Here is a 14945-nt window from a genome sequence, read left to right as displayed (position 1 = left end):
TTTTACATGTTCCTAGTAATTTTTACTTCTTTTAAAGTAGTCATATACCACCCACTTAATCAGTCCTTGACTTTTGTTTGTCCAGTGTATGATTGATGTAATTTTCTTTATTTCTTTTTGAGAAGCAAGACAACTGTCCCTTTTAATCATTTTTTATATAACAGCTTTCTTATGATACAATTCACATACCATACAACTAATCCACTTAATTCAGTAGTTTTTAGTATATTCACTGATATATGTGACTATTAACCACGGTCAGTTCTAGAACATCTTCATTACCTCAAAAAGAAACCCCATTCCTTTAGCTCTCATTCCCCCATCTCCCATATTCCTTAGCTCTAAGCAACTGCTAATCTTCTTTCTGTCTCTGTATGCCTTTCATCTTTAACACCTGTCTTCTACTCTGGGGTTTCCCAGATATTAATGAGAATGGTTTTACTAATTCTCCAAGTCTCCAATTGTACAGATTATCTGGTTAGGAGACATGAATTCATTTCGAACAACTAGATACTTACTCCTCTGTCTTAAACAAATTTGTTTTATCCTCTCTGATCTAAAAAGTACTTTTCTGAATTTATTCACTGAACATATATTTGAATGCCTTCTGTAAGCAAAGCTTTATGCTTAAATGAGTAACATGGATTCTGTTCTCATGAAGTTTATGTCTAGAAAAACATTCCCATTCCTAAGTATAATTGTCAACAGACATTTCAAAAATATGTGTGAGGTGTTTTCCTGAATGCTGGAATTGTAAAGGGGAATAGAGGCTGTTGTGAAAGGGAGACTATACTACGGTGTGTTAAATGCCATAATAACATATAAGATATTGTGGGGACAAAGTAGAATATTCAGGTCTCTCAAGGACTAGGGGTTGTCAGACCCTACAAAAGAGGCCTATCTTGCAGGTTTATTTAGTAGTTTCATAGGTAAATGACCAACATAGGGAATAGTATGTTTAAAGGCCTTGACAGTTTTTTGAAAACAATATTCTTGCTCAAGTGTCAAGTTTAATAGAGAGCTTAGCAAGAGAAGAAGTGGGTTGATAGCCTGTTATGGAGGGCTTTGAATGTACTACAAGGGAGCTTTGGCTTTTTTTTTTGGTGGCATTAGGTTTTTGAGAAGGTGAGTAATATGATCAGGTCTTTTCATTACCATATATTATAAGCAGTAAAATGGTAGCTGGATTTTCAGAAAACCGTTGTTAGGGAACCAAGTGTTAGAAGTTATTATAGCATGAACAGTCTAGATGAGATGTTAGAATCCTCAGCATAAATAGTGGCACAGGAAGTGAAAAGAAGAGGTTGAAATTCAGACTAACAAAGAATGGATGGCATTCTTTTAAATATTTATTATGGTACAATACTGAAAAAAGTCAAAAATCACTCTCAGCTTTCTATTGTAAAAGAAAAGACACTCTGGAAAAGTAAGGGGTTTGGGTTGGAAGGATAATGAGTTCAATTTGATATTATTTTGTGAGACCTCATGTGAGGTAGCTGTGAAAATCTGAGACTCATAAACTAAACAAGGACTTTTAATGAGTATTTAGAAATTATCCACATAGAGATGTTTGGAGAAAAAGACATACATAGTATCACCCAGGAAAAGGGTACAGGTAAAGGAAGAGGATTAAAACAAAATAGTGGGAAAAAGAGCATGCCTATGGATAAACTAGTGGAATAGACTGGAAATGAGGAAAACTGGGAATGCACAGTATTATGAAAAAACGGGGCAAAAGGTCTGAGATTATATAGAAATATTGAGTTGGATAAGAGATGGCAGACAGTATTTAAGATTTGCTTACAAATTATGTAGAGGATTGTATAATGTAGGTTCTTGATAATTGAATGTTCATAAATGGAATGGATTTTGTGGAGCTCTTCTGTTGATATTGTGTGTGTGAAGGCTGTTTCTTTAGAGCAGTTTTCGGTTCACAGCAAGATTGAGACAAAGGTACAGAGATTTCCCATATACCCCCTGCCCCCGCACATGCACAGCTTTCCGCATTATTAACATCCCCCACCAGAGTGGTGCATTTGTTATAATCAGTGAACCTACATTAACACCTCCTTTGAACCTACGTTGACACTTCCTTATCACTCAAAGTCCATAGTTTACATTAGGGTTCACTCTTGGTGTTGTACATTCTATGGGTTTGGATAAATGTACAATAACATATATCTACCATTATAGTATCATTCAGGGTATTGTCACTGCCCTTAAGATTCTCTGTGCTCTGCTTGCCTCCCTGTCCCCAACCCCTGGCCATAAAGTTTTACTATATAAAATAAAAGGGATTACTTAAGCTTAGAACATAAGACTTGAAAAATTTTACACTGAAGGTGGCTTTTTTTTAATCCATGTATTTGCAGTTCCCAAATGAAAATATTATTAAGGAATTTCTAATTTTCCTATTTCTCTGCTTTTGCCACAGATAATTGGCCTTTTGAATGTTTTTACACCACAGAAATCCCTAGAAGAATTTCAAGATGTGTAAGTGTGTTAATTAAAATTTTGTTCATACATTGTTCTTCGATTGTTACTGTATACTTTAGCTGTCATATTTTTTCACCCGTGAAGTTACATAGTCATGGAGCTCATGGATGCAAATCTTTGTCAAGTGATTCAGATGGAACTAGATCATGAAAGAATGTCCTACCTTCTCTATCAGATGCTGTGTGGAATCAAGCACCTTCATTCTGCTGGAATTATTCATCGGGTTAGTAGAAAAAACTATCATATTCTTTTTCTAATCATAGAGGTATAATTCATGTAACATAAAATTAACCATCTTAAAGTGTACAATTCAGTGATATTTAGTGCATTCACAACATTGTGCAACCACTACCGATACCAAATTTCAAAATACATTCATTGCCCCAAAAGAAAACCGCCTACCTGTTAGGCAGTAGCTTCCCATTCCCCTCTCACCCCAACCCCTGGCATATACCAGTCTGCTTTAAGTTCACCCATATTGAAGCATATATCAGTAATTCATTCCTTTTTATGGCTGATTAATATTCTGTTGTATGTATTTACCACATTCTGTTTATCCATTCATCCATTCATGGACATTTGGGTTATTTCCACCTTTTAGCTTTTGTGGATAGTGCTGTTATGAACATTAAGGTACAGGTATTTGTTTGAGTTCCTGTTTTCAGTTCTTTGGGGTATCTACCTTGGAGTTGAATTGCTGGGTCATATTTAACTTTCTGAGGAACGAACAAACTGTTTTCCACAGTGGCTACACCATTTTACATTCCCAGCAACGGTGCACAAAAGTTCCATCTTCCCCAAATCTTTGCTAATACTTAATGACTTTTCCATTTTAGCCATCCTAGTGAGTATGAAGTAGCATCTCATTGTGGTTTTGACTTGCATTTCTCTAATGACATTGAGCATCTTTTCATGTTTGTTGGACATTTATATATCTTCTTGGGAGAAATTTCTATTCAAGCTCTGCCCATTTTTTAATTGAGTTGTTTGTCTTTGTTGTTGAGTTATTAGAGTTCTTTATATATTCTGAATACTAGACCCTTACCAGATAAGTAATTTGTAAATATTTTCTCCTAATTTGTATGTTGGTTTTTTCACTTCCTTGATCTCTTTTGATATACAGATGTTTTTACTTTTCATGAAAATCAGTTTATTTTTTCTTTGGTTGCTTGTCTTTTTAGTGTCATATGTAAGACTCCATTGTGAAATCTGAGGTCATTAAGATTCACCCTTAGATTTCCATCAAGAGTTTTATAGTTTTGGCTCTTACATTTAGGTCTTTGACCCATTTTGAGTTAATTTTTGTATATGGTATGAGATAAGGTGCCAACTTCATTCTTTCGCTTGTGGAAATCCAGTTATTCCAGCATCATTTATTAAAGAGACTATTGTTTTCTAATTGAATGGTCTTGGCACCCTTATTGAAATTCAGTTGGCCAATCATATGGTTTTATTTTTGGACTCATAATTCTCTGTTCCATTGGTCTTTGTGTCTGTGCTTATATCAGTACCACATTATTTTGATCACTGTAGCTTTAGTAAATTTTGAAATGAAAAAGTGTGAGTCTACCAACTTTATTCTTTCTCAATATCATTTTGACTATTCAGGGCCCCTTGTGATTCCACATGAATTTGAGTGTCAGCTTTTCCATTTCTGCAGAAAAGGCCATTGGAATTTTAATAAGGATTTCATTGACTCTGTACATTACTTGGGTAGTTTTTCCATCTTAACTATATTTAGTATTCAGATTCATGAACACAGGATGTCTTTCCATTTACTCAGGTTGTATTAGTCTGTTTGGGGAACCATAACAAAATACCACAGACTGGGTGGCTTAAAAAACAGAAATTTATTTTCTCACAGTTTTGGAGGTTAGAAGTCCAGGACCAGGGTGCAAATAAATTCAGTTTCTGGTGAGATCTCTCTTCCTGGCTTGGAGATAACTGCCTTCTTGCTGTGTCCTCACATGCCCTTTCCTCTGTGCATGCAGGAAGAGAGAGCAAGCTCTGGTGTGTCTTTCTTTTCTATAAGGACATCAGTTCTTTTGTATTGGGGTCCCACCCTCATGACTTCATTTAACCTTAATTACCTCCATAAGGGCCTGATCTCCAAATACAGTCACATTAGGGGTTAGGGCTTCAACATTTGCATTTGGGTGGGGAAGAACACAATGCAGTCTATGACAGGTCTTCTTTTATGTTTTATAGTTTTCAGTGTAGTTTTAATTAACGTCCTTAGTTAAAACCTTTTCCTAGGTATTTTATTCTTTTGGAAGCTATTATAAATGGAATTGTTTTCTTAATTTCTCTTTCAGATGGTTCATCGCTAGTGTATAAGAAACACAACTGATTTTTGTGTGTTAGTCTTATATCCTGCATCTTTGTTCAGTTTATTCTAATAGGGATTTTTTCCTACAGTTTGCTATATATAAGATCACATCATCTGCTCAGTAGTTTTATTTCTTCCTTTCCAATTTGGGTACCTTAAGTTTCTTTTTTTGTCTAGTTGTTCTGGCTAGAACTTCCAGTAAAATGTTGAATAGAAGTGACAAAAGTGGGCATCTTGTTTTATTGTTTATCTTAAGGGAAAGACTTTCAGTTTTCACCATTAAGTGTGATATTACCTGTGGGGTTTCCCTCTTTATCTGTCTGAGTAAGTTTCCTTCTGCATTGGAGTTAATCACATTTTGTAGTTAGAGGGTACAGACTCCAAAAGACTACCCTCACTTCAGACTAGCTGGCTGCAAATTTGGGGTCCCCACAGCCTCTCCCAGGTTCAGTAATTCATTAGAATGATTCACAGAACTCCAAAAAGCACTACACTTAAAAGTTTTATTACAGCTAAAGGATGCAAATTAGAACCAACCAAAGGAGGAGATGCATAGTGGGAGAGTCATGGAGATTTCAGTCATTCGTCCTTTTCCTCCCAGCCACAAAGTATGAGAATGTGTGTGGGGTATTGCCAGGCAGGAAAGTTCACGCCAAAGTTTTTTTTGCTGCTCAGGCACATACTGCCTGCCTGGCTAACTTTTAGTCTCCAACACTTCTAAGGTTCACACTAATACCTTTACTCTCCTGTTTCTCCAGAGGTTGGAACTGACATGTGTCCCAAAGCCCCAGTTACACATCATGTTGTTAGACTGTCCTGTGACAGAAACTCCCAGGCAAACAAAGACACTGCTGTCAGTCAGACATTCCACTGGCCTAGAGATCACCTGTAGCTGAGGGCAAATACCACACATGTCTTTACATAGGACACATACCTTCTATTCCTAGTTTAAGTGTTTTTATCATGAAAAGATATTGGATTTTGTCAAATGTATTTCTGCATCACTTGAGATGATCATATATTTGTTTCTTCCTTGATTCAATTAATGTGGTATATTATACTAGTTGATTTTTGTGTATTGAATTACCCTTGCATTCCTGGGGTAAGTCCCACTTGGTCATAGTGTGCAATCCTTTTGATATGCTGTTGGAATTGTTTTGCTATCATTTTGTTGTGAATTGTTTGCACCTGTGTTCATATGTGATCTTAGCCTGTGGTTTTCTTTTCTTGTGATATTTTTGTCTGGATTTAGTATCAAGGTAATGCTGACCTTGGAGTGAGTTAGGAAGTGTTTCTCCCTCTTCAGTTTTTTGGAAGAATTTGAGAAGGATTGGTCTTAATTCTTTTTTAAATGATTGGTAGAATTTGCCAGAAAGCTATCTGGTCGTGAGCTTTTCTTGTTTGAAAGATTTTGATTATTGATTTACTGTCTTTACTTTTTATAGATATGTTTAGCTCTTCTGTTTCTTGAGTCATTTTTGGTAATATTGTGTGTTTCTAGGAAGGAAATAATCTGTTGTCCATTTCATCTGAGTTTTGGTATATATAACTTCATAGTATTTCTTATCAATCCTTTTTGCTTTATAAAGTTGGTGATAATATCCCAACTTTTAAAATTTATTATTAATTTCATTTTTTAATTTATTTATTTGTATCTTCTCTCTTCTTCCTTAGTCTAGGTAAAGGTTTATCTATTTTGTTGATCTTTTTAAAGAACCAATGTTTGGTTTTGTTGATTTTCTTTATTTTTCTGTTCTCTATTTTGTTAATCTCTACTTTAAGCTTTATTATTTCCTGGCATCATCTTGCTTTGGGATTAGTTTGCTCTTTCTAGTTTCTTAAGGTGGAATGTTAGGTTATTGATTTGAGATGTTTCTTCTTTTTTTAAATTAATATAGGTGTTAAGAGCTATAAAATTGCCCTCCAAGCTCTGTTTTTTCTGTATTACCTAAATTTTGGTATATTCAGTTTTCATTTTCACTCATCTCAAAGTATTTTCTAATTTCCCTGTGAATTGTTCTTTGAATTATTCTTTGATTAAGAATATTAATTTCTACAAATTTGTGAATTTTCCTGTTTTCCTTTTCCTTGATTTCTAGCTTCATTCCATTGTGGTCAGGGAAGATACTTTGTATGATTTCACTCTTTTGAAATTTATTGAGACTTGTTCTGTGACCTAACATATGATCTATCCTGGAGCATGTTCCACATGTACTTTAGAAAGATAACGTATTCTGAATTTTTGGAGGGAGTATTCTATATATGTCTGTTATGTCTAGTTGGTTTATAGTGTTGTTCACGTTCTCTATTTCTTTATTGATCTTTTGATTAGTTATTTTGTCAATTAATGAAAGTAAGTTATAGAAGTTTTCAACTATTATTGTATAACTGTATACTTGTCCCTTCAATTATGTCAGTTTGTGATTCAGGTGTTTTGGGACTTTGTTGTTATATATGTATATGTTTACAGTTGCTTTATCTTCTTGATGTATTGACCCTTTTATCAATATGTATTTTGCTCCTTTGCCTCTTGTAACAACTTTTGACTTACAGTCTGTTTTGTTTGATATTAGTATAGCTGTTCCATCTCTCTTTTGGTTTCTATTTGCATGAAATATCTTTTTCCATTCTTTCAACTTGTTTATGCCTTTGTATCTAAAGTGAATCTCTTGTTTACATAGCCTACAGTAGAATCATGTTTCTTTTATCCTTTCTACCATTATCTGATTTTAGTTGGAGAGTTTAATCCATCTACATATAATTAATAATAAGGAAGAAGTTACTTCTGCCATTGTGCTATTCATTTTCTATATGTCATATCTTTTTGTTCCTCAATTCCTTAATTCCTGCCTTTTTTTGTGTTCAATTGCTTTTTTTTACAGTGTACTGTTTGATTCTTTTCTCATTTCCTTTTCTGTATATTTTTCAGTTATTTTCTTAAAAGTTACCTTGGGGGTTACAGTTAACCTCTTCAACTTATAACAATCTGTTTTGAATTATTACCACCTTAGCATCAATAGTATACAAAAACTCTGTTTCTATACAACCTGTCCTTACCAGTTTATGTTGCTGTTATCACAAATTACATATTTATATACTGGGTTCCTGTTAAAGTAGATTTATAGTTGCTTAATGCATTTGTCTTTTAAGTCATATTGGGAAAAAAGTAGGAGTTAAAAACCCAAAATACAATAATACTGACCTTTGTATTTACCTACGTAATTACCTTTACCAGTTGTTTGTTTTTTTTTTTTTTTTGCGGTATGCGGGCCTTTCACTGTTGTGACTTCTCACATTGTGGAGCACAGGCTCCAGATGCGCAGGCTCAGCAGCCATGGCTCACGGGCCTAGCCGCTCCATGGCACGTGGGATCTTCCCGGACCGGGACATGAACCCGTGTCCCCTGCATTGACAGGCGGACTCTCAACCACTGCGCCACCAGGGAAGCCCCTACCAGTATTCTTTCTTTATATGACTTCAAGTTACTGTCTAGTGTCCTTTTATTTTCACTTGAAAGATTCCCTTTCGCATTTCTTCTAGGGCAGGTATACTAGGAACAAACTCGCTTAGCTTTTATTTATCCCAAAATGTCTTAATTTTTCCTTCACTTTTGAAAGATATTTTTGCTGGATATAGAATTTTTGTTTGGCATTTTTTTTCTTTCAGCACTTTATATGTGCCATTTCACTGCCTTTTGGCCTCCATGATTTCTTTTGAGAAACCATCTGTTAATATCATTGAGAATCTCTTGTAATTGACAGGTTGTTTCTCTTTTGATGCTCTCAAGATAGTCTGTCTTTTGGTGGTTTGAGTATAATGATTGTCAGTGCAGATCTCTTTGCTTTTTATCCTTTTGGAGTTCATTGAGCAGTTTGAACTTGTAGATTCATGCCTTTCATTAAATTTGGATGTTTTCAGTCATTATTTTTTCAAGTATTCTTTCTGCCCTTTTTTCTCTCTTCTCTCCTTTTGGGATTCCCATTATGTGTTTGTTGGTATGCTGTGTCTTGTTTTCCTTAACTTTGATGTTTTGTTCCAGGCAGAGTAAGTTATTTATTTGGCTTGCTGTGGTTTCAAGAAATGCTGTCTGTCCAACCCTGGACCGGGGTCCAGTACTAAGAATGCAGGCTGCTTTCTTCAAGGACCCCCACCCACCCAGCCAGCCAGGGAGATGGGTAGGGCAAGGGCTAATAAAAACACCACCCATAAATATTTTCTATTGTTTTTAAGTTGTTTTTTTCTCGATTCTGTGTTCACTTGGTTGTTGTAAACCTTTGACTATTTTCACATTTCTGAAAAAGTTTATTCTGATTTTCTTTGGAGCTATCTACTTCTTTGCCATTTTTGCTGACATCACTGCCTTTCATCATATTCTTGTGGCGATGTATTTCACTGATTTATATAGATTAATATAAAGTTATTTTTGTTTTTAAATGAAGCAGTATATAAAATATTCTGCTATCATTACCAATTACATAAAATTAAGTATTCACCAGTGTTGTGTTTCTTAAATATTCTGAAATACTTTATATTTTTGTACTCTGTTTTCTAACTACTTTATTGCCATATAATTCACATACCATACAATTTACCCATTTAAAGTGTACAATTCAGTGTTATTTATATATTCAGATGTTGTATAACCATGACCACAATCTAATTTTAGAACATATTTGTCCCCCTTGAAGAAATCCTGTACCCATTAGCCTTCAATTTCCATTCTTCCCTGACCCCTTTAACCTCAGCCCTGACAACCACTAATCTACTTCCTGTCTCCATATATTTGCCTATTCTGGACATTTCATATAAATAGAATTATGTAATATGTGGTCTTCTGTGGCTGGCCTCTCTTACCTATCATAATGTTTTCAAGATTCATCCACATACGTATCACATATCAGTATATTTAATTTCCTTTTATTGCCAAATAACATTTCACTATATGGATCTACCACATTTTCTTTATACATTCATCACTTAAGGGGCTATTACTTAAGGGTTTATTACCATTGTCTATCATGAGTAATGCTGACATGAACATTTGTGTACAAGTTTTTGTGTGGGTCCGTGTTTTTGTATTTTAGTTTTAAGTCTAGCTTATTCTTTAAAAGTGTTGCATCTCATTTGAAAGGAATGTCTTGAAAAATTATTTAATTCAGTGGAATTATATCTCCATTCTATGCTACCTTGTATCAAATAGCCTAACTTATAAAAGGAAATACATAGTTTGTGCTCAAGTTAACTATTTTAAACTAATTATGTGTCTGAGATATTCAGGCTTATCTTTAGTTATCATTCTAATTGAATTGCTTTGTATATTCCATATAAAACTGCTATAATATTATATGTAAATGCCATCTTTAAGCAACATAAGAGAAATCTCTTTAGATGGGAGAGTACATTATTTTCCTCATCCCATACTCATATATTGTTACAGGCAAGTGAGTTAGACTTCTGGGTTTTGTTTTTGTATGTTAACTTTGTCCTATGGATCAGGAAAGTAATCTGCAACCATGGAAGTTAATTTGATTATAGTAAAGTAACATCTTCCAAACAGAAAATTTTCATATTAATGAGGGTAGTGGTTGGGTAAAACAGACACATAGATCAAATGACAGAAGATTGAAAACAAAAGAAACAGTAAGAAGCAAAAAGGGAAACATTAAATTACAGAAGACCAATATATAACATAATTTATAGATGCGATTACCTCTTCATTAAAACGTCAGATTTTGACCTACACACAAACCCACCACCAACATGTATATGTTTCTATAATGCAGACAGTTGTAGCTAACTCCGAAAGGCTGACAGCAAAGGTTTTGGCAAAGATGTACTAGGGGAATACAAATGTGAAAACAAGGATATCTCTGTTTAATGAGGTGAAGTTGAATACTGTTATAAACTGTCATTTTGTAAGGATAAAAGGTATATACACTTATTCGGATAAATAACTGTCGAGAACTTTATACATGGAGTAGTGTTGCAGTATGCCAAGCTTAAGTTGTAGAAAATAGAAGAACTGCATGAACACAATGATAGTTATTGGGATGTTCTAACATACTCCATTAGTATAGACAGGTAAAGTATTTAAAACATAGTACAACTATAGAAAATTTACACAATAAATTTGAGCTAATTAGAGACATATTGGGGTCTGTTACCTATGATGAAAAATATGCCTTTATCTTAGATCAGGCTGTTTGGAAAACAAACTCAAGGACGGAGATATATTGACATGTAAGAAGTTTAATGGAGAGTCCCCTCAGGATCAGCATCTGTGGGGAGTAAAGGAAGTAAGAAATAGACATAGGGGAGAAATAGGATGCAATCACTCTAGAGGCCTCAACTGGTGACTCAAGCAGACCTTGGTCTTGGAGAGCAGACTTTGGAAAAAGTGGCTCTCTGTGGCTGAGGGCATTTCCTGGAGAGAGATTTGCTGAAAACTGTCAGTAGTCAACACTGCCAGCCCCTGGAAGAATGAGTGCCTCAGTCCTGAACCCAGGCTCAGAGCAGGTATCACAGCACCCACCGTAGGCCACCCCTGGTGCCATTTGTTCCTACTTCTTTCATACGGTAAGTTCTGGAAACTGTTTTCCCAGGATTTTATTTGATGTCTGTTCCTTGAGCAAGTTACAAGAAGTTTAATGGGATAAACCATAGCACCCATTTCTGCAGCTGGTCTTGAGGCCAAAATTGATACTCACCTCTGTGCTCTACTCCTAAATTCCCCTTACCCTTACCTACCGTCTCTGCTTGTCTGAGATTACTTGCTTGATAAAATAACCTGAGCTTTCATCCTTTAGGGGGTTCAGTACAAGTCAGGGTTGGGGATGGAGTTCCACATATTTGCTCAGAGATCCAAGCTAAGCTGTATAAGGCTCCAGCATCTAGATAGTTGCTGGTCCCTGTGTCAGGGGAAGAAAAAGCCGGGTGGAATGTACTGGGTCTAAGGCCATGGGCAGAACTAGTCATAACCTGCCTAATTGTAAGGGAACTGGGAAATGGGGGGAGGCAGACTTCAGAGTGGTCTGTGCCATTCTGCTCTGCTTATCAAGCATTCCTTTGCTTCCTTTATTCCACACCTAGTATCTAGTCAGCCCCTCCTTAGGGAACATAACCCGGAGTCCTAGCCTATCAAGGCATTTAGTGCTAAGTGATACATAGTAATTTCTACATTAATCCAGATATTTCTCCTTTTGGTCCAGAAATAGTAGAACTAAAATGACCAAATTATCTGGTCACTTGCATCTCCTCCCCCTCCCCCCATACTCTAGATGTGGTGGTCAAACAGGGTCAGGGTAACTACAGTAAACAATCCCATTTGGGAAATTGAAAAATGCAGTCGTTATTTATTTGTAATTTGGAATTCTGTTGTGTAGACATTGTTAGCGTCCTTTTGCCCTTGTGGGGAAGACTACTCCTTGATTAGGCCCTGAATCTGATCTCTGCAGGGAGCACTCTGTTCACTCTTCTCTCTGGTACCTGGCTCACCCTGTGGAGAGTCTTTTCTGCTAGCCTTCTTGAGTATATCTGAAGTATTGGAAAGTGTGTTCTCATTGGGGGCTGCCCATGTTTCACAGGTTCCTATCTGTCAAAGATTGGAGGCCCAAGTGTCACTTTAAGACCTTAACCTGGACACTATTGACATTTTGGATGAATAATTCTTTCTTTTGAGGGGCTGTCCTGTACATTGTAGAAAGTTTAACAGCATTCCTGGCCTTTACCCACAAGATGCCAGTAGTACTTCCCAATTGTGACTACCAAAAGTGTCTTTAGACATTGCCAAATATCCCCTGGGAACAAAATTGCCCTGATTTGAGAACCATTGTTTTAAAGCTAGAACAGTCACAGGCTTAAGGAATTCTTTATTTTTTTAAATGGTACATCTCTCTTAGAAACTCAGGAGACTTCTTATCTTTTTAATTACAGTTCTTTTCAGAGCACATCTGGTAGCTCACTGGCTCTATATTCTTGGACTTAATGTCTACCTTTATGTTTTCAGGCCTCTGTTGGCAAGTCTGAGGTATTTTCATCAATTGAAAGATTTTTCAGGTCTTCTTCCATCAAAGGCTTTCAGAATTGTTATGTGAAAATGGTGCATTAGAAACAAATTCAAGATATCAGTGGTTTACAGCAACATTTATTGCTTGCTCAGGGGTCTGCAGGTTGGCTGTGTGACACTGCTCCAGATCATGGGATCAGGTTCAGGGTTTGTTTCATGTCCAGGTTTCAGAATCCAGGCTGAAGGCATGCCTCCCTGGGGCACATCCTTTTCTCACAGTGAAAGAAGGGCAAGAACCAAGCTAAATCAATCAAGCACATCTAAAACTCTTCAGATTTGATGAACATCACATTTCCTCACATTCCATTGGCCAGAATTAGCGTAGGCCTATCAATAAGGTGAAGAAGTATATTGGGTTAGGAGGCGGAGATATTTGCTGAGTAACCCGCCATTTTTTCTTTCTTTTTTTTTTTTTCTTTTTGAAAGGTCTAGTAGCATTTAGCTTTCCCAGAATGGCAAGGCCTTGAAATTCTAGATTCTCTGTTCCCTTTATTTCTTCTTGTGAAGTGGCCAATTCTTTGATTTGTAATAGCCACCTATACCCACTACTAAAGTTTTGCTTTTCAATCTCTTTCTAGAGCAGGGGTCAGTAGACTTTTTCTGTAAAGGCAAGGCTAGATAGTATATATCTTAGGTTTTGCAGATGATAAGATACAGTCTCTGTTACACCTTCTCAACTTTATCATAATAACACAAAAGCAGCCATAGACAGTAGGTAATGAATGAGTGTGACTGTGTTCCGATAAAACTTTCTTCACAAAAACAGGCAGGCGTTAATTTGCCATCCCCTGTTCTAGGGCTCAAGTTCATTATGCAAGTGCTGTGCCTTCCAAGTTATTGTAGGTGACAGTGTCATGAAATGTCTTGCTACTCTATAACCTGGATCACCTTTCCAACCTTTGATATTAGTTTCCCTGCTGCCTGCTGCTCAACTACTAAGCTATGATCCTGTGTTTATAATAGTAACACCGTATTCCTGTCATCAATTTCAGTGTTGGTCAGAATAGACTAGTGTAATGGAGAACATTCTTAGGTGTCTCTTTCACTCTCACACTACTACCATAATGCTTCTCACACCAGATGTGAGGTAGTTTTTCCCACACCAAACAATTCTCAGATTCTCTGGACACCAGCCTGGATATCCTACAATTTTACTCAATTCCAGGTAGACACTATCTACCTGGAAATAGCATCAGATCCTCCAGGTTAAGGGCTCAGTCCCACAAGATTGCCCCAACTTCAAATGCCAATCATATTCCCAGGCTATAATTTGGAGGTTCCCACAACCCCCTCCTCAGATTCAGTTAATTTGCTAGAGTGGCTAACAAAACTCAGGAAAACATTTTACTTTCTGGATTACTAGTTTATTACAAAGGATGTAACCCAGGAACAACCAAATGGAGAGATGCATAAGGCAAATTATGTGGGAAGGTGCACGGAGCTTCCGAGCCCTTTCTGGGTGCACCACTCTCCCAGCACCTCCATGTGTTTACCGGAAGCTCTCTGTACCAGTCCTTTTGGGTTTTTATGGAGGCTTCATTACATAGGCGTGATTGATTAAATCTTTGGCCATTGGAGATTGAACTCACTCTCTAGCCCCTCTCCCCTCGCAGGAGGTCTGGGGTCTGGTAGGACTGAAAGTTCCAACCCTCTAATTATTTTGTTGGTTCCCTGGCAACCAGCCTCATCCTTTGGGACTTTCCAAAAGTAACCTCATTAAGTCAACTCTGGTGTAATTGAAAGGTACTTCTTATGAATAACAAAAAGCACTCCTTTCACCTTTATTGCTCTTATTACTTAGGAAATAACAAGGGTTCTAGGAGCTCTGTGCCAGTAATTGGGACAATGACCAAATATGGTTTTCTTATTATAAATCACAATATCACAATTAGGTTATTAACAAATAAACACTTGAGTTTTCAGTGGCTTAACACAACCAAGGTTTATCTCCCACAGTATGTGTCCAGTACAGGTCCTAGAGGGGTGAGGACTCTGCCATACATATATGCTCAGCAGCTCAATATCTAGAATGTTACTAGTCACCAAAGCAGGGCA

General features: G+C 36.5%; 1 protein-coding gene across 7 annotated transcripts in view; it reads left to right on the top strand.

Annotated features, from left to right (window-relative positions):
* The window catches only part of MAPK8 (mitogen-activated protein kinase 8), a 105751-nt gene that overhangs the window by 75957 nt on the left and 14849 nt on the right, over nt 1-14945 (top strand). For all 7 annotated transcript variants that reach the window (XM_067025204.1, XM_059051978.2, XM_067025205.1 and 4 more), the window contains 2 exons: nt 2435-2493; nt 2581-2719. In XM_067025204.1, coding sequence (XP_066881305.1) covers nt 2435-2493; nt 2581-2719 — 198 coding nt within the window. The remainder of the gene's footprint in view (nt 1-2434; nt 2494-2580; nt 2720-14945) is intronic.

This window comes from Kogia breviceps, chromosome 2 (assembly GCF_026419965.1).
Source record: "Kogia breviceps isolate mKogBre1 chromosome 2, mKogBre1 haplotype 1, whole genome shotgun sequence".
Classification (NCBI taxonomy): domain Eukaryota; kingdom Metazoa; phylum Chordata; class Mammalia; order Artiodactyla; family Physeteridae; genus Kogia; species Kogia breviceps.
The sequence above is the reverse complement of the archived record's forward strand: the minus strand, read 5'-3'. Positions and strand labels throughout refer to the sequence as shown.